The sequence below is a fragment of the Nicotiana sylvestris genome, chromosome 8, assembly GCF_000393655.2.
Source record: "Nicotiana sylvestris chromosome 8, ASM39365v2, whole genome shotgun sequence".
NCBI classification, from domain to species: Eukaryota; Viridiplantae; Streptophyta; class Magnoliopsida; order Solanales; family Solanaceae; genus Nicotiana; species Nicotiana sylvestris.
Window position 1 is genome coordinate 190,426,783 of NC_091064.1, and position 26,180 is coordinate 190,452,962.

At 40.7% G+C, this 26,180-nt stretch overlaps 1 protein-coding gene across 1 annotated transcript; it reads right to left on the reverse strand.

The window, feature by feature from the left end:
• Positions 1–6,232: 6,232 nt before the first annotated feature.
• Positions 6,233–8,279, reverse strand: LOC104212893 (WEB family protein At1g75720-like). The gene is made up of 2 exons (XM_009762259.2): positions 8,020–8,279; positions 6,233–6,940 (listed from the first exon to the last, which is right to left on the reverse strand). Exons 1-2 carry the CDS (start codon positions 8,182–8,184, stop codon positions 6,458–6,460), a joined length of 648 nt encoding a protein of 215 aa, XP_009760561.1. The 5' UTR covers positions 8,185–8,279; the 3' UTR covers positions 6,233–6,457.
• Positions 8,280–26,180: the final 17,901 nt, after the last annotated feature.

The window sequence follows — 26,180 nt, forward strand, 5'->3', positions numbered from 1 at the left end:
CTTGGCACCCTGGAGTTGGTCAAACAGGTCATCAATTCTTGGAAGTGGATACTTGTTCTTTATAGTAGACTTATTCAACTGTCGATAGTCGATACACATCCGTAACGACCCGTCTTTCTTCCGCACGAATAGGACTGGTGCACCCCAAGGTGAAGTGCTAGGCCTAATAAAGCCCTTATCCAGCAAGTCCTTCAACTGCACCTTCAACTCTCGCAACTCTGCCGGGGCCATTCTGTATGGAGGAATAGAGATCGGTTGAGTGTCAGGCAACACATCAATGCTAAACTCAATCTCCCTTTCAGGAGGAAGGCCTGGGAGTTCATCTGGGAAAACATCTGGGAATTCGTTGACCACAGGGATTGATTGTAAAGTAGGCGGTTTCGCCTCCGCATCCCTAACGCGAACGAGATGATAAATGTAACCTTTTGAGATCATTTTCCTTGCCTTAAGATAGGAAATAAACCTACCTTTCGGTGTAGCAATGTTCCCTTTCCATTCAATGACGGGTTCACCCGGAAATTGGAACCTAACCATCTTCGTACGACAGTCAACATTTGCATAGCATGAGGCCAACCAGTCCATTCCCATTATCACATCAAAATCAACCATTTCTAACTCAAATAAATTTGTCGAGGTTTGACGACTACAAATCATCACAGTGCAACCTCTATATACCCTTCTAGCAATCACAGAATCTCCTATCGGAGTAGATACCACGAGGGGTTTACTTATCAATTCAGGTTCAATGCCAAACTTATTAGCCACAAAGGGTGTAACATATGATAATGTAGATCCCGGATCAATCAGCGCATATACATCATAAGAAAACACAGATATAATACCTGTAACAACATCTGGAGATGACTCGAGATCCTGTCGACCTACTAGAGCATAGGTTCGATTTTGAGCACCACTCGAACTCGGCACTGCACCTCTACCCCTACCACGACCTGTCGACTGCTGAAAACCCCGTGCTGGAGGTCGAACTGATGAGGAAGAACCAGACACAGATCCAGTCGGCTGAGCCATACCATCACCTCCTCTATTAGGACAATCCCGCATCATATGGCCAGGCTGCCCGCACGAATAGCATGCATCAGAACCTCGACGACACAGTCCAAAGTGGGCCTTGCCGCACTGATCACAATGTGGTGTTGGGGGTCTCATCTGACTAGTATCCCTGTGATGTTGCGAGCCAGATGCCCGCGAACTCTGACCTGGACCAGAATAGGATCGATCATATCGAGGCCTCTGAAACTGTGGAGGAGCACTAGCTACAGGTGGCGCCGAACTCCTCGAAAACTGTGGCCTGATGCGGCCTCTGAAGTCATCAGAATACCCTGCAAATCTCGCCCTCTTATGCTGGCCCCTATCCTGCTCCCTAACTGCCCTCTGCTGGCGCTTACGATCCTCTAGGGTCTGGGCATAAGCTTGAATACGGGAAATATCCATGCCCTCCACCAAGGAGGCTGTCGTACACTCATTTATCAGATGTGGTCCCAACCCATTCACGAACATATGCACCCTATCACTCATCTCGGCCACCATATGGGGAGCATACCTTGCCAAAGAATCAAACTGCATACTGTACTCTCGCACACTCATATTACCTTGTCTAAGGTTCAAGAACTTATCAGCTCTAGCTCGTCGTATCTCAACTGGCAAGTAGTGACGAAGAAAGGCCTCAGAAAATTCCTTCCACACAGCTGGAGGAGGGTTCGGACCCCTGGATCTCTCCCAACTATCATACCAGAGAACCGCTAAATCCCGTAGCCGATAAGAAGCCAACTCTACTGCCTCTGTATCACTAACATGCATAACCCGAAGTGTACGATGAACCTGGTCAATAAAAGTCTGTGGGTCCTCCTTGGGGTCTGATCCGGTAAACACTGGAGGGTCTAAATTAATAAAATCACGAACTCTTGTACTAACTGGTTTCTCAGCAGCACCTGTATTCTGCCTCTGAGCCTGAGCAGCTACCAAGCTAGTCAATAACTGCAAAGCACTCCGCATATCCTGGTCTGGAGTGCCAGACGGAGGAACTGGAGGCGCTGGGTGCCTTCTAATATCCTCTGGAGGAGATGGAGTAGATGAGGTATGAGAGGGCATCTCACTTTGAGCCTCACTTTGTCCTGCTCTAACTTGGGGCACCTGACTGGTACCCTCTCCCGCTGCTGTATCAAGCTGTCTACTAATCGTTTGCTTCCTAGTCGAAGGCATCACTGAAAAAAACAAGGTGAATATTAGAGACGAACACTTATGACTCAACTCTATGCACGATCTAGATTCAGGAAGAAGGTAACAACCCTAGATGTCATGTAGCCTCCTGATTATAAATGTGGCGCGCTACACATCCATAATCAAGACTCTACTAGACACGGCTCATAGACAACCCCTAGGACAGACTTGCTCTGATACCAAGTTTGTCACGACCCAAACTGAAGGGCCATGACTAGCACCCGACCACACTTGCCGAGCACCAACGCACATTTCATCTAACCTTCATTATTATCTTTTAGGGCTGACGAGATCAATATAAATGGTAGACCTAGATCATGGACAACCAGCAATAAAATATGACGGCATGAACATACATAGCAGGGGATGACCAGACAATCAAGAAACTACATATAAGGTATGAGCTACCACGCTACTATGAAAGACTATACAACAAAAACTAGCCGACAAGGCATACCAAACTATACATGAGCCGACACCTGTCTATGAGCCTCTAAAAGAACATAAGTGTTGCAACATAGCCGGAACAGGGCCCCGACATACCCATAATGTCTATAACAAAAATTGCATACCAAGACCAAGGCAAGTCCGGAGAAGGGATCTCGCCAATCACCGCTGAACTGGACAGTCTACTGTGGTGGGGGAGCTGCACCTGCCTGTCTATCAGGACCTGCAGCACGACATGCAGCGTCCACAAATAAAAGGACGTCAGTACGAATAAAGTACTGAGTATGTAAGGCAAGGAACCATAAATGCGATCAGTAATGTAAGCAAGGATAGAGAATATACAACCTGTAACATCTTAGTACCTCTGAGGGCTACTTACATGAAATGCATGATACATATGTATAAATACATAAACCTTTAAAGCATTCGCCTCTATGGGCATCATCATCATCATATCGTACCCGGCCATAATAGGCTCGGTAGAATCGTACCCGGCCACGTGGAGCTCGGTAAAACCCAACTGATCAGTGGTTGCACAATAGGTGTCGTACCCGGCCAACTATAGTGTGGCTCGGTAGAGTAAAATAGATACATATATATAATGCATGCTCGACTCATGGAATCACATTCTAAACCTTTCGGAGTGACGTAAGGTCGGTATCCTCTGTACACGTTATTAGGACTAACTCTTCACTATGAACCTTATAAGAATCAGGAAGTACCAACAACATTGATAACATAAGACTAAGAGAAGCAACATTAACATCAATCGTTCCATAAGAGGGAAAACAATGTAAGTACTGCTAGCTTCTAAGAGTAGAGTATCTTGGAAGATCGTTCATTACATTATGTACAATCGGAGTCGTGCAAAAGAAGGAAAGGGATAGCCTCACATACCTTGTATATACTGCCCCAATCTCAAGCTATGCAATTGTCAAAACTCCTTAGTCTACAATAAGAGAAACAATACTATCGTTATCATTTAAGCGTCATAACTATTATGTATCGACCACAACCTATTTTACGATGAAACGGACAGCACCTCCCCTATATATATGACCTCACACCATTCAAAACAGTCACCAAACATCCCAAACAACATCAATAATAAACATATTGAGCCTCCCAAAATAGTCCACACACAGCCTAATCACTCCATACATACGACGACCACCGTAGTCGTGTCAAACAACCTGGAAATATTACGAATAACTATCAGCCCATAACCCTACATATATATGGTGTTTCTCCACACCCTTCCTCCTCCAAAACTCCACAAGATAGTAGTAAAATACGCAGCCCAACAACAACGCAAAACAGTCCACAAAACAATAACATTACTTCCAAGCCTTTCGATATATATTTCACAAGTTCTAGCTTCAATGGCTTAGCTGCAACTTGGATAATCTTAAATACATATAGAGTAAGAGGTTCCTTACCTTTATACAGAAAGAACAACTCCAATTTGACCTTAAATTTCCATGAAATATCCCTCCAATGCTGCCACAACAACAAAAAAGCGAAACTAGCGATCAATTAGTGTTTTTCGGCACTAGAATCACTTTAGAAGGCTTGAAATCACCTAGGATTGATATTAAGAACATGAGGGAGTATTTACAGAACATAAACCCTTTAAAACAACCTCCCACACGAGCTGGAACGACACAAAAATGAGCAACAACAAGAAGAACAAGAGACTTACTAGCGCCACGGAATTCCCGACACTTGATTTGTGTTGTTTGCCCTTTTTTTGGGTCTTGAATCTTGAGAGAACCTTGAGAGGATGTTACTAGGGTTCTAAGGTCTGAAAATAGTGAGAAGAAATGACTTAAAACGGGTTGGAGGCATCCTATATAGGTCCAAATATCTTAAACCGACTTAGTGGGCCCCATAGAGAGGTGCTTGGCGCAGTCTCGCGAAAACGCGAATATCTCTCTACTCCGAGATCGTATCGATGAACGGTTTAATGCGTTGGAAACTAGACTCATAGATCTTTAATTTGGTTGGTAGATCACCCCATAATTCCTTGTAAATTATGAGAAAAGATTAGAAACATTTGACCTAATGTTTAAGTAAAATTATGAACCTAAGTTGCGACAACTTTTGTCGACTTTTGTTTCATAACTCGTTTGACTTCAAGACTTATGATACGGATATTATATGATTAAAATACCTTAATAAATGACCTCTTGAGTGTATTAAGCACCGCTAGATTACCTGAAAATACGAGTTACAACATCCTTGATTCGTTTAACTTCTAATACTGGTTAATCACCCTTATACACTCTTGTATCACTTAAGACCAATAGGATTGACTTCTTATCATCTCAAAGATAATTCCTTCTTGGATTTATGTTAACTAATATATGGCATGAACTAACACATGTGGATATGGGTTGTAACACCAAATCAAGATTCAGAGACCGCAATGCTTAATAGTTAGGTACATAGAACTCTCTTCTTTGTATGTTATTTTTACCAAATTGTCTACAGAAGTAGAAGTTCTTTTTATTACCTTGTCAGCCAATATGGTTAATGTAAGAGTGATCATGTGTTCGTGGTAAATTTAATTTGAATAGGAATGAAATCAATCCATACTTTTTTACCCAAAAAATTCTAAGTAGATATAATTCTCATTCAACTCAAAATTCGATTAATTCTAAGTAAAGTTTAAAATTTACGATTTTATCCAATTTTGAACTATTTATTGATCAATGTTTTAAGGCTATTTTGGTAAACCAATATTTTATAATAATATAAATATAAATAAGCTTAATATCCATGTCATTAATATATGTTGATATAATTAAGGGTGAAATGAGAAGGTTAAAATTAAAGAGCGGCAAACAGAAAAGTGTCCATAATCTTGGAATGGATTAAAAAAGTAGTGTCATATGGAAAAAAATTGAGGAAGTTTATCATTTTTTGGAAGAAAAATCAGGATTAGAATTAACGTTTATTCCAAACGTACAACGGGCTTTTTTAACCTTTTCTATGATATCTTACGAATCAAACTCGAGCCACATCTGAAAGCTTTTTGCCCACAATTCACAAATATATTAACATCATACAATCGAGGTTCAAAACGGCCAAATTAATGATCGGTGGTCCGTGTATTTTGGTAATTTTACTATATATTTTAATGAGTAAAGTTCAGTTGTATTAATGTGAGCTTTATAATTATATTTGAGCTTTACATTGGTAAAGTTCAATGACCATAAGTGGAACTAACCGAATTTTACGTCCGCTTGTTAAAAAATTGGACTGTTTTTAATTGGATCGGGGAAGAACACTCGCAGGCATCTTGAGTAAGTGCCAGTTAAACAGAAGGGTCAGGTGGTTCTAAAGAGGATCTATCGAAGTATTCTCGATGTTTAGTTTGACTCGTCGTATATTTGTGCATTCGGTTCAAACTGTTCAATTCACCTAAACTCCTCGGGTAGTACCAACTTACTAATAGTATTTATTTATCAAACACTAATGTTGGCATCCATTGTATGGTAAACAGAAGAAAAAAAAATGATAATAACTTCTTGAAGGTGGTAAACTAATTTTTACGTTACAGTATAGAAGCAAAATTAAGGAACTACAAGGATGTTCATAGTAAGTACTACTATCACTCAAGTGACAGTATAGCCTTATTAAATTGAGAGATTTTTAGCAAGAAATATCTTTGCCTTCACTAGCTCAACTCATTTCACTACTGAGCAAAATTATAGGAAATTATTGAATATATAGCTGATATGCATTAAATTCCTCATCAAGACTTAGCTTATTGAACTTGAGAGCCACTTTTCTTCCTTGAAAAAATCCCCCCTATATATGGGATAAGGGATTTCTTTTTCTTCTTCTTGAGGGAGGGATGCCTCTGCAATATAACATGATCATCACCTAATTTTGGAATATTAACAACATGGCTTAATATAGGAGGATTTTCAAAAGTCACATATCTTTTCTTTTGAAATTCAATATTTTCGGATGCCATATTAATTTCTAGTTTCGTCGTCATGTCCTCAACAAACTTGAGATCTTCAATCTCTGATTGTAATTTCTCAGATTGTTGCTTAATATTCTTTAGATTTTCGAGCTCTTTCGTTGTTCTTTCGAGTTCTTCTTCTAAAGAAGAGAGACAAGTAGCCATGAATAAGCTTTCTTCTCGTGCTTTTTGCAGCCTTTGCTTTGTCTCTTCTAGTTCAGCAGTTACAATTCCTAGCTTACAGGGGACGTTGTCACTTTCACTCTCTCCATCTTGCATCTGTTCACACAAAAAAAAGAGAAAAGTTCACTGTATAAATATACTTGTTACTATTTTTTTAGTACTCTTTAATGGATTCCTCGAAATCTTTTTAATTACACTCTGGTTGTTTCTTAATTAATCTTGTACTCCAATACTCTACTACGTACTATTAAATTCTTTTATAAGTCAGACGTCTAATATTGCTATTACAAGTTCTTTCTCTATTATGTCATCCCTTTATTCCCTAACACAAGAAAGAAATACTTGTATTACTGCCTAAGTAATTAAAGCTTTTTTTTAAAGGAAAAAATTAATTTCTTTTCCAAAGCACATACACAATATTCGTAAGTTGACATGATGGCTTACAACATAAACTCCATCACCTGTCCACCTTTATGTGACACGGAATATATGTGAGGGTCAAACTATCTCAGTGTGAATTCAAATATAAAATTTTAAAGTTTTGAAATAAAATTTATATATTTAAAAATTACATAAAAACTACTTGTCAAATAAATCACAATGATTAAAAATTCAAAATATTTAAAAGTCATATGCAGAAATTGTGATAAAAGAAAAACTACTTTAACTCTCCAAATAAAGTAATTGTGTCACATAAAGTGGGACCTGGGACCAAGGGAGTACTAAGCAACAGCAAAAGTTTGTCTTTTGAAACCATATGAGATCAGTTTAATAGAAGCATCCTGGCTAATCAGAAAACATGGAATTATATTGATGCACTTTCGTTTTGGGTAAACCGTAAAAGATGTCACTGATTAAAATCATGTTAGTATGTCATTCCTATTCTTCTTCTCTGAGTATTAATTAAGGATCCTTTGAGATTGATTCAAATTGGACATATAAATTTTCATTTTATGACAATATAACCAAATAATAATTGAAACCCAAATATTCGTTCACCTGATCTTTTAAACTAAAAATAGCCGACAGATGTATAATATATGTATAACTCGTTTAACATATGTATAACTGTGTATAATTAATGTAAAATCTATATATAATGGTTAGAAAAAGTAAATATTGAATGTGGCCGGTTATTTGGGTGCAAAATATTAAAATGGGAGAAGATAAAGGACCTGTTTGAGTTTGTTAGGAGAATAGAGTTCTCCAGCAAGAACTCTTTCGCCAAACAACGTGACAGCTTCCTTCACTGAACGAAAAGGTGCACTTGTGTCTATCTCTGCCTTTGATCTCATCATCTTCACATCACCTTCACAATATCCTACTTCCATTTTGTTCATTATAGGAAATAATATGGCTATATATATCTCACACGATATGAATATATAGCTTTTACTAGTTTCAAGACTGTTAATGTTTGGTAGTTCGTATGTAAAGTAGTAATGGAGTAATGCGTTTGCTGAGGTAGAGATTTAAAAGAGGGAGCAGCTAGAGAGAGTATGGCAACAAGTGGAGCTTCTTTTCTTTGCGTCCACTTCACTTGATTTATTCTCTTATACACCCTTTTTTTTTCTTCTTTGTTTCCTTCTTTTCTTGAGGTTCCTTCCATATAATGTAAAATACTAAATGCATTTAACTTTTGGGAAGCTTCTTTCTGTTATTTTTTCCGGGATTTAATTGGGTATTAAGGTATATAAATTAAGGTAAAAACTTACCGGAATTTATACTAAACTTACGGATTTACCATGGCTATATTATAAATTAGGATGAGAGTGTAATTAATTAACAATGACTTAGTGATAAGAATGGTAAAAATATGTATCATGTATTTATTTATTTGATATAAATATTGGGTGCCAATAAGTTTTTACCCGTAAACTAGCATAATTGACTAGAGATGCAGAATAATGATTCGAGTATTCAAAGATTAAAGTATTAATGGTTTTACATGTTAGTCTCAAATACATGAAACAAAGTGAGTTTAAGATAATTGTAAGGAAAAAAATAAATTAAGCCCATCAATTGAAATTATTTTTCAATGGTCAGAATGCGGGGATTATCCGTATACGATAGAAATCGGGTCTACCCGATTTCGTGGGCTCGAGGGTCATTTTAAGAGCGAGATCGAAATAGACCAGGAGCGGGCCCGATGGGAGGCTTCGAAGATCAAAGTGTCCGATGAATATCGAGGCCGAACGTGACCGGCCTCGAAATAATGTCGTTGTGGTTTTGTAAAAGAAAGAGCAAGATTCACACCACGTCTCCAAGATCATGGCGTAAATTCCGGGATAGATTTGTACGAATTAGTACTAATCCGTACTAGGCGGTTAGACAGTTGTCCTAATAAGATTCCTTACTGTAAATAGAAATGTATCTTATTTAGGGTTCCCCTACTATATATAGAGGACCCTAATCATTTGTAAAGATCATCTAATCATTGGCAAAGAATATACTATCCTACTTTTCTCTCTTATTGTTCATCACAATTGTCTTTTACATTTATTGTTCTTACTTTATTGTTCTTAGTTCATCTCGAGGTCACTAAGCTCGAGGTCGCCACTGCTGAGTAACATTGGTTTGATCCACTTATTTCTTTCATTTCTACTTCATATTTCTTGATTATTAATTGGTATTGAACTAAATCACATATCTTTAAAACAACAAAACAAATTTAATTGTTACTCGGTTTTTCGAGGTAAACAGTTTGGCGGCCACCGTGGGGCTAAAGATAATAGTGATTATTTCATTACTGATTCTTATAACACACGTTATTTTACACTTTTTCTTGTCAAGAATTTTTTGATTCTCAAGATTAAACATGTCAAACTGGCAAAATGCACCTGTTCATGACAACGAAAGTCTTGGATTTCATGGGGAAAACAACAATATAGGGGTCGGTGTACCACCGATAAACCCTGGGGAAGTGCCAAATGTGGAACCAGTTGATGTTAGTTCACACATTGCTTTGAATGCAGATTTAGGCGCAGACCCCGGAGGAAGTGTATGCAGGGAAGCCCGTTCTGGGGGCCAAGGAACAAAGGGTGTAAGAGATGGGGGAATCAGCCTCCAAGTAATATTCGAGATGCTACAAGCTCAACAAGTTGCAATTGCTCAACTTCAAAGTCAGAATAGAACTCCAAGTATAGTCGAACCAGAAAACACTTTACCTACTGAGTCGGTGCCAGGGAGATCAAACGGTAATGGCTCGGGGACTGATCCCCCACGATTATGAGGATGCTCGAGGACTCACCAAGAGGATCGAGTCCGGGGAGAAAAAGATTCGGGATAACGACAAAAAAGTGAAAACATACAACTCCCGGGTCGACCAAATACTAGGGGCACCACCGGTATTGGAAGGGCTAGATTCTAAAAAGTTCGTGCAAAGACCCTTCCCCCTAGTGCGGCTCTGAAGCCAATCCCCAAGAAGTTCCGTATGCCCGAGATTCCCAAGTATAATGGGACGACCGATCTGAATGAACACGTTACCTCGTATACGTGCGCCATCAAAGGAAACGACTTGGAAGATGACGAAATCGAATCTGTAGTGCTGAAGAAGTTTGGGGAGACTCTATCCAAGGGTGCCTTAATATGGTATCATAACTTACCCCCTAATTCTATTGAGTCGTTTGCTATGCTTGCAGATTCTTTTATAAAAGCACATGCTAGTGCCATTAAAATTGCAACGAGAAAGTCTAACCTTTTCAAGGTAGGGCAGAAAGATAACGAGATGCTCAGGGAATTCGTATCTCGGTTCCAAGCGGAGAGAATGGATTTGCCTCCTATCACCGATGACTGCGTTGTTCAAGATTTCACTCAAGGTCTCAACACTCGGAGTTCAATAGCTTCACAGCAGTTGAAGCAAAGTTTACTCGAGTACCCGACTGTCACTTGGGCTGACGTACATAATCGGTACCTGATGATAGGCTATAATTACGTATTTTAGTCGATTATTACACTCTAATTTACTGCACTTTAGTTGAGTTTGCACTTTAATCGCTAGTATTTTGCACTAATTGTGTGTTTTATGCCTTGTAGGTGTGATTCCGAGCTATATAGATGTTATGTAATGAATTTAAGTAGTTTGGAGCTTTGAAGTCTGAGTAATAGCTCAAGGAATTAATCCGGGATCGCGTTCGGGGATCAACGGATGATAAAACAACAAAACGAAAACTCGAAGAGGCATATTGCGCACTGTCTAGTAAAATAGACATAACATTTTACTCTAAACTCCATTTGAGATCCACAATATATGGTTGGAAATATAACTCCAAGGGCGACAACTTTCATGTTTTACGTTTTTCCAAATGCCAAACGAGACAGGGTCAAAAATCGCGACCGCGGCAGAACCGCGGCAGAGGGCAGTCGCGGACAATTGAAGAATCTGAGAGGGTGTTTGGCCGCGGTTCCGGCGCGACCGCGGTGGAACCGCGGTAGGATGCATAAATTTTAGGGACCAAAGTGCAAAATACGGGATTTTAAGCCCTAAACCCTATATTAAACCAAGGAAGCCGGCCAAGAATTGGAGAGGACATATTTTTGACATAGATTTGACCTAAGGAGGCAGAGACACAATAGGAGGAAGGCTTGAGAATTCTTCTACAAGTTTTTTCTTTCCTCTTCCTATTTTTCATTATTGGTTATGACTTTTAGTATTGTAGTTTTACATACTATTATGAATAGCTAATTTGTTATCTAAAGTTTTGATAGAACCTTTTGTAGGATAAATTCTTGTTATGTTTTTATATAATTGAGTCGTAGTATAATCTCTATTTGTTCAACTACGTTCTTATTGTAGTTAATTGAAGAGCTCTCAATTAGTTGTGCCTATTTAGTATGCATAACTCAGGAGAAAGTGCATATTTAGGTAATTGTTGAACAACACCACTCCCAGAGTATATGAGGGATCAATAACCGAGGGTTTAAAGGAGGGATTAGGGATAACGAAGCCTTTGGTACGATCTGAAGTGAGCTGTATCAAACGCCAACTAGCGTAGTTCGGGAGAGTGCGTCTAGTAAATTGTCGTGATTACTCGGGAGAGATTTACGGTAATAAGAGTGCTCATGATCGGTAGAGAATACTTAAGCGAAATTATAGAAGACATTGCGGGAAAGATTCCGACAATTGGGGAAATCATAACTCTAGACCTCCTTAATCTTGTCTCTAACTCTTAGTATCTTTAGTTTTTAATTTATTATTTTAATTTGTTAATCAATTAGTTAAACACAAGAATCTAAATATTTATAAGTTAGGAACTGTTCAAGCTTGTCTTCTTGGTGATAGTGAACAGTTGTAGCTAAGCCTTAGTTCTCTGTGGGATTCGACTCTGGACTTGTAAACCGGATTATATTTGCAACGACCGCATTGTCCTTTTTATAAGGCATAGTTGGGCGTGATCAAATTTGGCGCCATTGTCGGGGAACTAATGGTGTAGCTGTAGGTGTACATATTGCTAGGTTTCAAGTTTGAACTTTTATTTTATTTTTTTTGTATTTGATATTTTTTTTTGTTTTACTTGTTGATTTAAAAAAAACATGGCATCATGGAATTATGAAAGTTTTGATATTGGTAATTCTACTTTTAATCCTCCTTATGCATATTGTGATGAAAACCACCCTTGGCAAAATTATCAAAGTATTCCCGAGAACGAGTTATGTGCACCAACTCAATCTTATGTGTGGAATATGTGTGATATGTGTGGTGGTCAAGATGGTCACTTTCATGGTTGTGCTTATATTTCTTATCTTCCCTCAACCCCTTGTTATGATGATTCTACGTTTTCTTGTGAGGATAATAGGAATAAAGAACCTCGGGAAGCTGACCTAAAGAAGATCGAAGATATGTTAAAGTGTCTTATAGAACAACAAGGTAAAATACTGCTGCAGATAGAAAGGCAAGATGAAACTATTTACAACTTAGAGGCTCAAGTGAGTCAATTAGTTGAAGCTTTTAATGCTCAATATGTGAATTTTATGGATAGTAGCCAGGAACAGTTTGCATTAGAGACGGAAATTGAGGTGCCAATGGAGGGGTCCAAAGTAGAACCCCAACACTCTAACCATCTAGAATTTGAGGATGCCGATGTTGAAGAAATAATACTAGAGTCAACCAGGGACGTTGAAGATACAAATTTAGTTGACTCTAGTGTTTTGGGTGTTGAGGAGGTCGAAAATCTTGAAGTTCATGTATTGGAACGTGTTGGACCTCATTCCAAACACTTCTCTACATTATGTTCGGACGGTGAAATGGGAATGGATCTTTACGAGCATAAAAAGGAGTCCAAGGAAGAGGTAGATGGGCCTTCTATTTTGAAATTCTCAAGGCCGTCTAGGCAAGGTGAAACTCCTCGGTCGAGAGCCAAAAAGTGCATAAGACTCTATCTAATTTTTGGCTCGCAAGAATTTGTACCGCCCCAAGAGCATAATCATAATCTTGAAGCAAAACTTTGGGTGCGATTCATAAGTTCGAAGTAGAGGCAGAAAGTGATTCACGTCGTGCCGCGACGTTAAATCAAGCGCTTGTTGGGAGGCAATCCAGCTTTACTGCTTTCTTTTATTTTTTGTATTAATTTTTTTTAATTGTATTATTGTAGTGTCAATTTTTTATTTTCTAGGAGCATGGAAAGCAAAGGTATTGGAATGATGCAACAACAAACCAAATGGTTGGAACTAAGTGTGAGGTACCCGCACAAAGGACCAAGCTTGGGAGAAGTCTGAGTACCCCATGAGCTGTTAATGCTTCGGTCTTTGGCCTACCAGGGAGTTTCTTTTACCCTCTTATTAGTATGGTGTGCATTGGGGACAATGCACAATTTTAAGTGTGGGGTGAGGAGATTTTCTGGGTGACTTTCTATGCTATTTTAGTTGTGTTAGTTTAATTGAATAATATTTTTTTTAAATAGAAAAGATTGGACTTTTTCGGACGATGGATCTATTAGACAATTTTTTTGAGGGATTTAAGTCTAAAGAAAAAGTACAAAAATATTTTCTTTTGTTAGGTAGTGTAATAATTCCCCCTTGGTTTTTCTTTAAACCACGGTTCTTTTCCAAGGGTTTTATTTGAACCGGGTGTAGTTAGTTTTTTTTTTGGGAATAGGAGCCATTGTGTTGTGTTTTGAAGTGAAGCAATATCTCTTGACTTTGTTATGCCTTGAGAATAATGAGTACTTTGGTTGTGACGCTTAGGCTCAGGTTTTTACTCTTGTAGAAGTATCTTAAATTGTATGATCTTAACTTTGCTTAACTGCTTTGACTAGAGTGTCTTGATGATCCAATCTTGAGTGAGTCATGTGCCATGTGTGTGTAAGGATTTGTTATATTCTGTGCATTGTATTTGATGCCTAGAACTTGCCCCGTGTGTTTGCAAAGCGAAATAGTAGTTTTATTCAGTCTAGGAAGTGATATAGGCATATCTTTGTTGAGCCAGATATGTATATTTTACTCACCTAATTGTTATGTATCGTAGTTAACCCCTTTGAGCCTATAATCTTATTTCTTTGGCAACCACATTACAAGCCTTACCCATTTGTTTGAATTAACCATCTATTGAACCATTGTTACCTCTCATGAGCACTTGAATTGTTTATGAACTTTTAAAAGTTAAAGTGTGGGGTGGTTGGTTTGGCTTTTGAGTGGAACTAATAAAATAAGGAGAAAGGGTGTACTGATGTGAAAAGCAAGAGTCTCTTGAATTGAAAAAGAAAAAAAAGTTGTATTGCTGTAAAAAAATATATATTCTTTGATAGTGGTGACTCTTGATTTAATTGGGCTTAAATAATTTGGGAGTTGATGTATATTAATGTGAAGGTGGAGTTTGGCTTGACATAAGTATGGGGTTTGAATGTTAAAGTATATGTATTAAAGTGCTTAGGGAGGTGTAGTCACTCTTATATCTAAATGTATCCTACCCGTCCCGTAGCCTACATTACAACCAAATAAAGTCCTAATTGATCCTAGATTGAATGAGCTCCATTAGTAGAGTAGTACACTACGGGCAAGCTTATGGTGCATCTTTTGTGGCATATGAATGTTATTTCTGAGAGTGAGTGAATTCTTTCTATCTTGAGTTCCTAAGTGTTCTTAAATTTTATTGTGTGGAACTACTCTCTTTTGTTGTGTGAGGGCACTTGATTCATGAAGGAAAGGTAATGTCAGTGACCTCTATGTTAGAGTAAGTAGGTGAATTGTGAATAATGCGTGGTACTTATGAGTCAAATCTTGAGGTGAAGATGTTACGCTTTTGTGCTTAGTCTATTTTAAATACTCTTGGTGTGATGAGTTAGGAGAATTATTTAAAAAGGTCGTGTCTATAAAAAAAGTGTGTAGTTTAATTGCTCGAGGACGAGCAATGGTTTAAGTGTGGGGTGTTGATGATAGGCTATAATTACGTATTTTAGTCGATTATTACACTCTAATTTACTGCACTTTAGTTGAGTTTGCGCTTTAATCGCTAGTGTTTTGCACTAATTGTGTGTTTTATGCCTTGTAGGTGTGATTCCGAGCTATATAGATGTTATGTAATGAATTTAAGTGGTTTGGAGCTTTGAAGTCTGAGTAATAGCTCAAGGAATTAAGCCGGGATCGCGTTCGGGGATCAACGGATGATAAAACAACAAAACGAAAACTCGAAGAGGCATATTGTGCACTGTAAAGTATAATAGACATAACTGCTTACTCAGAACTCCATTTGCGCTTCACAATATATGGTTGGAAAGCTAACTCAAAGGGATAGAATTTTCATATTTTACGTTTTTCCAAATTTCAAATGGAACAGGGTCAAAAATCGCGACCGCGGCAGAACCGCGGCAGAGGGCAGTCGCGGACAACTGAAGAATCTGAGAGGGTGTTTGGCCGCGGTTCCGGCGCGACCGCGGTGGAACCGCGGCAGGATGCGTAAATTTCAGGGACCAAAGTGCAAAACACGGGATTTTAAGCCCTAAACCCTATATTAAACCAAGGAAGCCGGCCAAGAATTGGAGAGGACATATTTTTGACATAGATTTGACCTAAGGAGGCAGAGACACAATAGGAGGAAGGCTTGGGAATTCTTCTACAAGTTTTTTCTTTCCTCTTCCTATTTTTCATTATTGGTTATGACTTTTAGTATTGTAGTTTTACATACTATTATGAATAGCTAATTTGTTATCTAAAGTTTTGATAGAACCTTTTGTAGGATAAATTCTTGTTATGTTTTTATATAATTGAGCCGTAGTATAATCTCTATTTGTTCAACTACGTTCTTATTGTAGTTAATTGAAGAGCTCTCAATTAGCTGTGCCTATTTAGTATGCATAACTCGGGAGAGAGTGCATATTTAGGTAATTGTTGAACAACACCACTCCCAGAGTATATGAGGGATCAATAACCGAGGGTTTAAAGGCGGGATTAGGGATAACGAAGCCTTGGGTGCGATCTGAAGTGAGCTGTATCAAAAGCCAGCTAGCGTAGCTCGGGAGAGTGCGTCTAGTAAATTGTCGTGATTACTCGGGAGAGATTTACGGTAATAAGAGTGCTCATGATCGGTAGAGAATACTTAGGCGAAATTATAGAAGACATAGCGGGAAGGATTCCGACAATTGGGGAAATCATAACTCTAGACCTCCTTAATCTTGTCTCTAACTCTTAGTATCTTTAGTTGTTAATTTATTATTTTAATTTGTTAATCAATTAGTTAAACACAAGAATCTAAATATCTATAAGTTAGGAACTGTTCAAGCTTGTCTTCTTGGTGATAGTGAACAGCTGTAGTTAAGCCTTAGTTCTCTGTGGGATTCGACTCCGGACTTGTAAATTGGATTATATTTGCAACGACCGCATTGTCCTTTTTATAAGGCATAGTTGGGCGTGATCAGTACCAGTCGAAGATTAGAGTCGAGGATGATCAACTGGGGACTCCTTCGCGGTCCATCTATCCTAGCAGGCCCATGAGTAGGATCAAAAGAGACGTCGATCGAGAGCCGAGGTCGAATAGAGATCAATATCAACCATATAACGCAGACCGTAGAAGTAGCGGGTCTGGGCAAAGCTTTGCACGAAATGAGAGGAGAAATGATCGAGGTCAAAATTTATGGGGTCTTGATGCCAAGGAAGATTGTAAGTTTTTTCAGATTATTATGGCTTATTATTATTGTTTCATGTTAAAGGTATATTTTTCTCTTATACCAGAAGTAGACGTATTTTTGACATTGCCTTCTGTTATCTTTGTGATCTGTAAATGGATAGATTTCTGGACTTCCAAATGAGAAAGAGTATGTTTATCGTGCATTAGATAAATGGATTGCATGGGAGACGGAGTTTCCGTTGATTGCAGCTGCTAAGGCTCTAAGAATCTTAAGGCAACAACGGATGCGGAAACGAGTAATTCAAGTACGATGCATGAGAACTTTATTTATTTTTAGCATGGCAAATGACCTATGTTGGATAGCATCTTGTCTTGATAAGTTGTGAAGCTTTGTAGTGATAAATATCACTTCTCAACAAGCTATGACATTTGAAGCTTTGCTTAGCTTCATAAGTATCACATTCAACTACTTATTGAATTGACTAAGAACAAAAGGGTTCTGTTTTAGTTTCTTAACTTTTACCATTTCCTCTTGCATTTGCAAGACTAAGAACTCTAATGCTGTTGCACTCTTAATTTTCTTAGTTGTGTGGAAATGTTATTTATCTCGTCAATACACCATCAACATCAACTCGTTTTGCGATCCAGCTTGATGTAGTTGTGGTTCATTACCATTTCTACGAGTATTACTCGAATGTATTGACTACCAGCTTCATGTAAGTAGAAATTGAACTTGATGCCGAGATTTAATTTAACTCCTCTCAATTGTCAGTACATACTAAATCCACTTGGTAAAAATGAGTCTGTGTGGTTGAGATTATGTGAGTTTTAATTGTTAGACAGATCATGGTGACTAGTTTGACTGGGTACTTGTCACGATCCGGAATTCCCACCCTCGGAAGTTGTGATGACGCATACTCGTAGAAGTTAGGCAAGCCATGAACTTAGAAACCACTAACTCATTCGTTTTTATACATGTTTCGCCAGTTAAATTATCAATGATTAAGCATTTAAATGACAGCGGAAAATAAAATTTAGCGGAAGTCTTAAATAAATATGAAACCCAAATATCTAGAAACCAATACATGTCTCTACCCAGAACCTGGTGTCACATCATCCACGGACTACTAAGAATACTACATACATCAGTTTGAAAGAAAGATAACACTGTTTGTCTCGAATACATGAGATAACAGAATATAAAATAGGATAGAGTAGACGCTGGGCCTGCGGACGCCTGCAAGGCTATCTCGGTGTCTAGGTAGACTGAAGGCTGGCTCCCGAGCTAATGTTGTTGCTCAAACGCTGCTCCGGTATCTGCACATAAGTGCAGAGTGTAGCATCAGCACAACCGACCCCATGTGCTGGTAAGTGTCTGGCCTAACCCCGGCGAGGTAGTGACGAGGCTAGGACCAGACTCCAGATAAACCTGTGCAGTTATATAATATATGGCGGAAAAAGTAAATAGGTAATAAGCAATCAAAGCTGGGGAAGGGGAACATGCTTCGGGGGTAGCAGATAAAACAGAATATCAAAGAATAATAAGGAAACTACAATTTAACTTCTAACACGAATAAAAAGAAATAAGGCAACTTTCACTTTCAGTTTCATCTTGTTGCAGGCGTGCAACCCGATCCCATTTTATTATATCTTGTGGTAGGCATACCACCCGCTCCCATTTCATTATATCTCGTGGTAGGCGTACACCTGCTCCCATTTCATTATATCTCGTGGTAGGCGTACCACCCGCTCCCATAACATTATATCTCGTGGTAGGCATACCACCCGCTCACATTTCCTCGATCTTGTGGTAGGCGTACCACCCACTCCCATTTCATCATATCTTGTGGTAGGCGTACCACCCGCTCCCATTTCATTATAACTTGTGGTAGGCGTACCACCTGCTCCCATTTACAAGTCATCACAAAATTACAAGAAATCCCGGCAAGGGAACAAAAATAATATAATAACTTCCCGGCAAGGGAACAACAATATCGAAACAGTCATCCCGGTAAAGGAGAATCAGCTATAACCAAATCCTAACACATTTTGTACTCAGCTCAATTAATGACAATACTCAATCATAACTAAGATCTACGAGGATAAAATCAATCTTTACTCAATATAGGAGATCATTAATTAAAGCATCTGAAGTGTCATCTAAGAGCACAACAACGTTCAAATTTAAGACTCACGGTCATGCTCGATAGCAACGTATAAATACTCGTCACCATGCCTATACGTCGCACTCAACAAGAAGCAAGTAGCAAATAGGACTCAACTCCTAATCCCTCAAGCTGAGGTTAGACCGAACACTTACCGCGAACTTTCACGTCCAACTCAAGCCTCGAACACCGCTTTTCCTCTCAAATTCGGCTCTAACCCAATCTAATCTATACATAATTGACTCAATATCATCAATAAGTGCTAAACAATCCAATTCCAATGTTCAATTATAACTTTCCTTTCATTCTTCCCAAAATCCCAAAAATCGACCCCGGGCCCGCTTGGTCAAAATACGAGGTTCGGACCAAAACCTGATCACCCATTCGCCCCCGAGCCCGAATATATAATTTGTTTTCAAATCCGACCCCAAAACGAGGTCTAAATTACAAATAATCGAAAAGCCCTAACTCTGCCTAAATTCCTAATTTCTACCCTTAATTACATGTTTTAGGCCTAAAAAATCTAGTAGGTGTTGATGGAAAATGAAGAAAACAAGTTAAAGATTACTTACCAAGAGATTATGGTGAAGAGAAGCTTCAAAAATCGCCTAAGAGCTTTGGAGAAGAAGAGGTTTGTGAAATTTTTATAAAATCCCGAAAGTGTTCTGTTTTTGGCCTTTTTAAAATCACTGGGCGAAAATGCCCTTCGCGTTCGCGACTGACCCTTCGCGTTCGTGATGGTCAGGCTGGGTGAGCCTTAGCGTTCGCGTACACGGGCCGCGTTCGCGTAGAGTAATCTACTCGAGCCCTCACGTTCGCGTCCAAGGGTTCGCGTTCGCGTAAGACAACTACCCCACCCCCTGCCAAGGCCCATTTGGCCTTCGCGTTCGCGTGGCCAGGACCGCGTTCGCGAAGGGTTATCCCCCCCTCCCCCAAAGCCTCGCGTTCGCGACCTGAGCTACGCGTTCGCGTAGAAGGAAATTCCTTCAGCAGCAATTAACCCATCGCGATCGCGTGGGTACTCCCGCGAACGCGAAGAAGGAAGTACCAGAAACCCAACAACTGAGAAACCTGCAACATTTTCTAAGTCTGAAACCCTCCGAAACACATCTGAATCATACCCGAGCCCTCAGGGCTCCTAACCAAACACACGTACTAACTAAACAACTTCATACAAACTTATCCGTATGATCAAATTGCCAAAATAACCTCAAAAATAATGAATCAAACCTCAAAATCAAAGGATTTTTCTAAAACTTCATAAAACATCAACTTTAGCAATTTAGGTCCGAATCATGTCAAACGGACTCCATTTTCAACCAAATTTTACAGAAATCACTTAAACCATATATAAGACTTGTACTAGGTGCTAGAACCAAAATACGGGTCCGATACCATCGCTTTATAATCAGATTTCATTTCAAAATTCCTTAAACATTTTTAGAAAATAATTTTACTTAAAAATTCATTTCTCGGGCTTGGGACCTCGGAATTCGATTCCGGGCATACGCCCAAGTCCCATATTTTCCTACAGACCCTCCGGGACCGTCAAATCACGGGTCCTGGTCCGTTTACCCAAAATGTTGACCGAAGTCAAATTTATTCATTTTAAACTCAAATTTCATCATTTTAATAGAATTTCATATTTAAGCTTTCTAGCTACGCGTCCGGACTGCGCATGCAAATCGAGGCGACTCTAAATGAGGTTTTCAAGGTCTCGGAAGCACATAATGCAATTAAAAACAGGTGATGACCCTTTGGGTGGTCACATTCTCCACCTCTAAAACAATCTTTCATCTTCAAACGGATAGAAGAAAGAAATACCTGAGTCGGGGAAAAGATGAGGATAATGGCTCCGCATATCAGACTTGGACTCCCATGTCGATGCCTCAGGAGGCTGACCTCGCCACTGAACACGAACAGAAGGAAAATTCTTCGACTTCTACTAACGAACCTGCTGGTCTAGAATAGCCACCGGCTCCTCCTCATAAGACAAGTCCTTGTCCAACTGGACAGTGCTGAAATCTAACATGTGGGATGGATCGCTGTGATACTTCCGAAGCATGGACACATGAAACACTAGATGCACGGCTGATAAGCTCGGCGGCAATGCAAGTCTATAAGCTACCTCTCCCACTCGATCAAAAATCTCAAACGGGCCAATGAACCTAGGGCTAAGCTTGCCCTTCTTCCCAAATCTCATCATGCCCTTCATAGGTGACACTCGGAGCAATACTCGCTCACCAACCATGAAAGCCACATCTCAAACCTTGCGGTCTGCATAACTCTTTTGCCTGGACTGAGCTGTACGAAGCTTATCCTGAATGATCTTGACCTTGTCCAAGGCCTCCTAAACCAGATCCGTACCCAACAACCGAGTCTCCACGGCTCAAACCATCTAACCGGATATCGACATCGCCTACCATGCAAAGCCTCATAAGGAGCCATCTGGATGCTTGACTGGTAGCTACTATTGTAGGCAAACTCTGCTAAAGGCAAAAACTGATCCAACGAGCCTCCAAAATCAATGACACAAGCTCGGAGCATATCCTCTGGAATCTGAATAGTCCGCTCGGACTGGCCGTCATTCGTCTGGGGATGAAATGTTGTACTCAACTCCACCTGAGTGCACAACTCTCACTGAACTACTCTCCAGAAACGCGAGGTAAACTGTGTACCTCGGTCCAAAATGATAGATACATGCACACTATGAAGACGAACAATCTCCCAGATATAGATCTCAGCTAACCTCGCGGATGAATAGTAGACTGCCACTAGAATGAAATGCGTTGACTTGGTCAGCCTATCAATAATGACCCATAATGTGTCGAACTTCCTCCGAGTCTGTGGGAGCCCAACAATGAAATCCATAGTTATCCGCTCTCACTTCCACTCGGGAAGCTCAACCCTCTGAAACAATCCACCAGGCCTCTGATGCTCACACTTAACCTGCTGGCAATTCAAACACCGAGCCACATATGCAACAATATCCTTCTTCATTCTACACCACCAATAATGATGCCGCAAATCCTGATACATCTTCGCGGCGCCCAGATGAATAGAGTACCTGGAGCTATAGGCCTCCTCTAAAATCAACTCTCGAAGCCCATCCACATTAGGCACACAAACTCGACCCTGCAATCTCAAAACTTCATCATCACCTGAGGTAACCTGCTTGGCACCTCCACGTTGCACCGTGTCTCTAAGGACACACAAATAAGGATCATCATACTGCCGATCACGGATACGCTCCAATAAAAGAAGAACAAGCGACAGTGCAAGCTAATACACGACTAGGCTCAGAAATATCCAACCTCACAAACTGATTGACCAAAGCCTGAACTTCCAAGGCAAGCGGTCTCTCACCGACCGGAATATAAGCAAGACTTCCCATACTAGCTGACTTCCTACTCAAGGCATCGGCCACTACATTGGCCTTTCCCGGATGATATAAGATAGTGATGTCATAATCTTTCAACAACTCCAACCACCTCATCTGCCTCAAATTCAACTCTTTCTGCTTGACAAGTACTGAAGACTCTTATAATCTGTGAACACCTCACACGTCACGCCATACAGATAGTGCCTCTAAATCTTCAATGCGTGAACAATGGCTGCCAACTCTAAATCATAAATAGGATAGTTCTTCTCATGAATCTTCAACTGCCTCGAAGCATAGGCAATGACCTTGCCATCCTACATCAACACTACACCAAGCCCAATACGAGATGCATCACAATAAACTGTATAAAGCCCTGAACCTGTAGTCAAAACCAACACTGGTGTCGTAGTTAGAGCTGTCTTGAGCTTCTAAAAGCTCGCCTCACTATAGCCTGCCAATCCCAAGAAACTTAGAATCTCTGTAGCTGATGCTGGTCTAGGCCAGTTCTTGACTGTCTCAATCTTCTTCGGATCAACCTAAATACCCTCTACTGACACAACATGACCCAGGAATGCAACTAAACTCAGCCAAAACTCACACTTTGAGAACTTAGCATATAACTGACTATCCTTCAAAGTCTGAAGAATCACTCTGAGATGTTGCTCGTGCTCTTCCTGGCTACGGGAATATATCAAAATATCATCAATGAAGACGATCATGAACGAGTCCAAATAAGGCCTGAACACTCGGTTCATCAAATCCATAAAGGCTTCTGGGGCATTTGTCAACCCGAACAACATAACCAAGAACTCATAATGCCTGTACCGAGTGCGAAAAGCTGTCTTAGGGACATCGGAGGCCCTAATCCTCAACTGATGGTAGCCAGATCTCTAGTCTATCTTTGAAAATACCTTGGCACCCTAAAGCTGATCGAATAAATCATCAATCCTCAGCAATGGATACTTATTCTTGATTGTAACCTTGTTTAATTGTCGGTAATCGGTACACATTCTCATTGACGCATCCTTTTTCTTAACAAACAACACCGGCGCACCCTACGGCGAAACACTGGGTCTAATGAAACCCTTCTCAAGCAAGTCTTGCAACTGCTCCTTCAACTCTTTCAACTCTGGCGGGGCCATGCAATACGACGGGAGAGAAATGGGCTGAGTGCCCGGAGCCAAATCAATGCAGAAGTCAATATCCCTATCGGGTGGCATTCCCGGCAGGTCTAAAGGGAATACCTCAGGAAGCTCACAAACAACAGGCACAAAATAAATAGAGGGAACCTCAGCACTAGAATCGCGAACATATGCCAAATAGGCCAAACACCCCTTCTCGACCATACGCCGAGCCTTCACATACGAGATAACACTGCAGGTAGAATAACCGGGATTACCTCTCCACTCTAAACGAGGCATACCTAGTAAAGCTAAGGTCACAGTCTTAGCGTGGCAATCCAAGATAGCGTGGTAAGGTGATAACCAGTCCATCCCCAATATAACATCGAAATCAACCATGTCTAAAAGCAACAAATCTACACGAGTCTCAAGACCCCCGATCACCACAGTACAAGAATGATGGACTCAATCAACCAAAATGGAATCACCCACCGGTGTAGACACATAAACAGGATCACTCAATGAATCACTAGGCATGATCAGATACGGTGCAAAATAAGACGACACATACGAGTACATAGACCCTGGATCAAATAGCACCGAAGCATCTCTGTCACAAACCAGAATAATACATGTAATGATTGCATCTAAAGCCTCAGCCTCGGGCCTGGATGGAAGGGTGTAACATCGGGGTTGGGCCCTACCACCTTGAACTACCTCTCTAGGATGGCCTGCTGCTGGCTGACCTCTATCTCTAGCAGCCTGAGCTCTACCTCTAGGACCTCTACCTCCACCTCTAGCACCTCTACCCCCACCCCTAGCTGGCTGGGTGGCATGTGGAACACCTGGGGCCTGAACCATAGCACGAGAACCCTGATGTAGAGAACGGCTCGAAGCTCGAGGGCAATACCTAGCAATGTACCTCGTGTCACCACAAGTAAAACAAGCCCTCGGCTACTGGGGCTGATGACCCTGGAAACTCTAAGGCGGTGGTGCACTGATAGGTGTTGGTGGTGCACTGAAGGACTGCTGATTAGAATACTGCATCGGAGGACCACGGCTACCTGAAGCACCGTGAGAAACCTGAAGAGCTACTTGAAAGGGCCTAGGAGGATGACCTCTACCATATAAATCTCTACCTCCAAACGAGGTACCACTGAATCTTCCTGAATGACGGGGCCTCTTATCCGACCCATGACCACCTCCCTGCGACAGAACCATCTCAACTCTACGGGCCACATTGGCCGCCTCCTAAAAGGTGATCTCACTCCCAGTCTCCCTATCCATCTGAAGACGAATCGGCTGAATCATACCATCAATAAACATCCTCACCTTTTCTCTCTCGGTAGGAAGTATGACAAGAGCATGGCGAGCTAAGTCAATGAACTTGGTCTAATACTGGGTAACAGTCATGGAACCCTGCTGGAGGTGCTCAAACTGTCTTCGATAGGCCTCTCTCTGAGTAATGGGGAGAAACTTCTCCAGAAACAATACTGAAAACTGCTCCCAAGTCAAGGCTGGCGAACCGGCTGGTCTGGCTAAACAATAATCCCTCCACCAAGTCTTGGCAGATCCAGACAAGCGAAATGTAACAAAATCGACCCTATTGGTCTCAACAATACCCATGTTCCTAAGAACCTCATGGCAACTGTATAGAAAATCCTGGGGATCCTCAGAAGAAGCACCGCTGAAAGTAGTAGTGAAGAGCTTGGTAAACCTATCCAGCCTCCACAAAGCATCGACAGACATGGCTGCTCCATCGTCTGTCTGAGCTACTATACCCGGCTGGACTGCCCCAACTGGCTGAACCGTTGGAGTCTAAATCTGAGGAGCCACCTGCTCCGAAGTGCGAGTAGTAGGAGTCTGAGCCCCTCTTCCAGCCTAAGAGACGGTTGGTGCTACAGGAAGCAAACCTACTCAGGTGACACTCTCCATGAGGCCCACTAATCGGACCAGAGCATCCTGAAGAACTGGGGTAGCAATAAACCCTTTCGGGACCTGAATTGGGCCTACCGGAACTGCAGGGGTCGGAACCTCCTCGTCAAAATCAACCTGAGGCTCCGCCACTGATCCTGCTGCTCGAGGCTGAGCTCTGCCCCTACCTCGGCCTCTAGAACGGCCTCAGCCTCGCCCTCTGCCCCTCGTAGGAGCTGCTGCTGGGGGCTCGGGCTGCTGAGCGGTAGATGAGGAAGCGTGTGTTCTCGCCATCTACGAAAGAATAGAGTAGGAAGGCAATCGGTATTGAGAAACAAAACCGCACAACAGGAAAGAACAAATGTGAAATTTTCCTAACTCTGTAGCCTCCAGGGGATAAATACAGACGTCTCTGTACCGATCCCTCAAACTCTACTGAGCTTGTCCGTGAATTGTGAGACCTATGTAACCTAGAGCTCTGATACCAACTTGTCACGACCCGGAATTTCTACCCTCGGGAGTCGTGATGGGGCCTACTCGTAGAAGTTAGGCAACCCATGAACTTAGAAACCACTAACTCATTCGTTTTTATACATGTTTCGCCAGTTAAATTATCAATGATTAAGCATTTAAATGACAGCGGAAAATAAAATTTAGCGGAAGTCTTAAATAAATATGAAACCCAAATATCTAGAAA

Coding starts and splice junctions, on each gene's coding strand:
- LOC104212893 (XM_009762259.2), bottom strand. CDS start 8,184: ATGAACAAAATGGAAGTAGGATATTGTGAAGGTGATGTGAAGATGATG. Junction 6,941..8,019: donor CTCCTAACAAACTCAAACAG/GTCCTTTATCTT, acceptor TTGTGTGAACAG/ATGCAAGATGGAGAGAGTGA.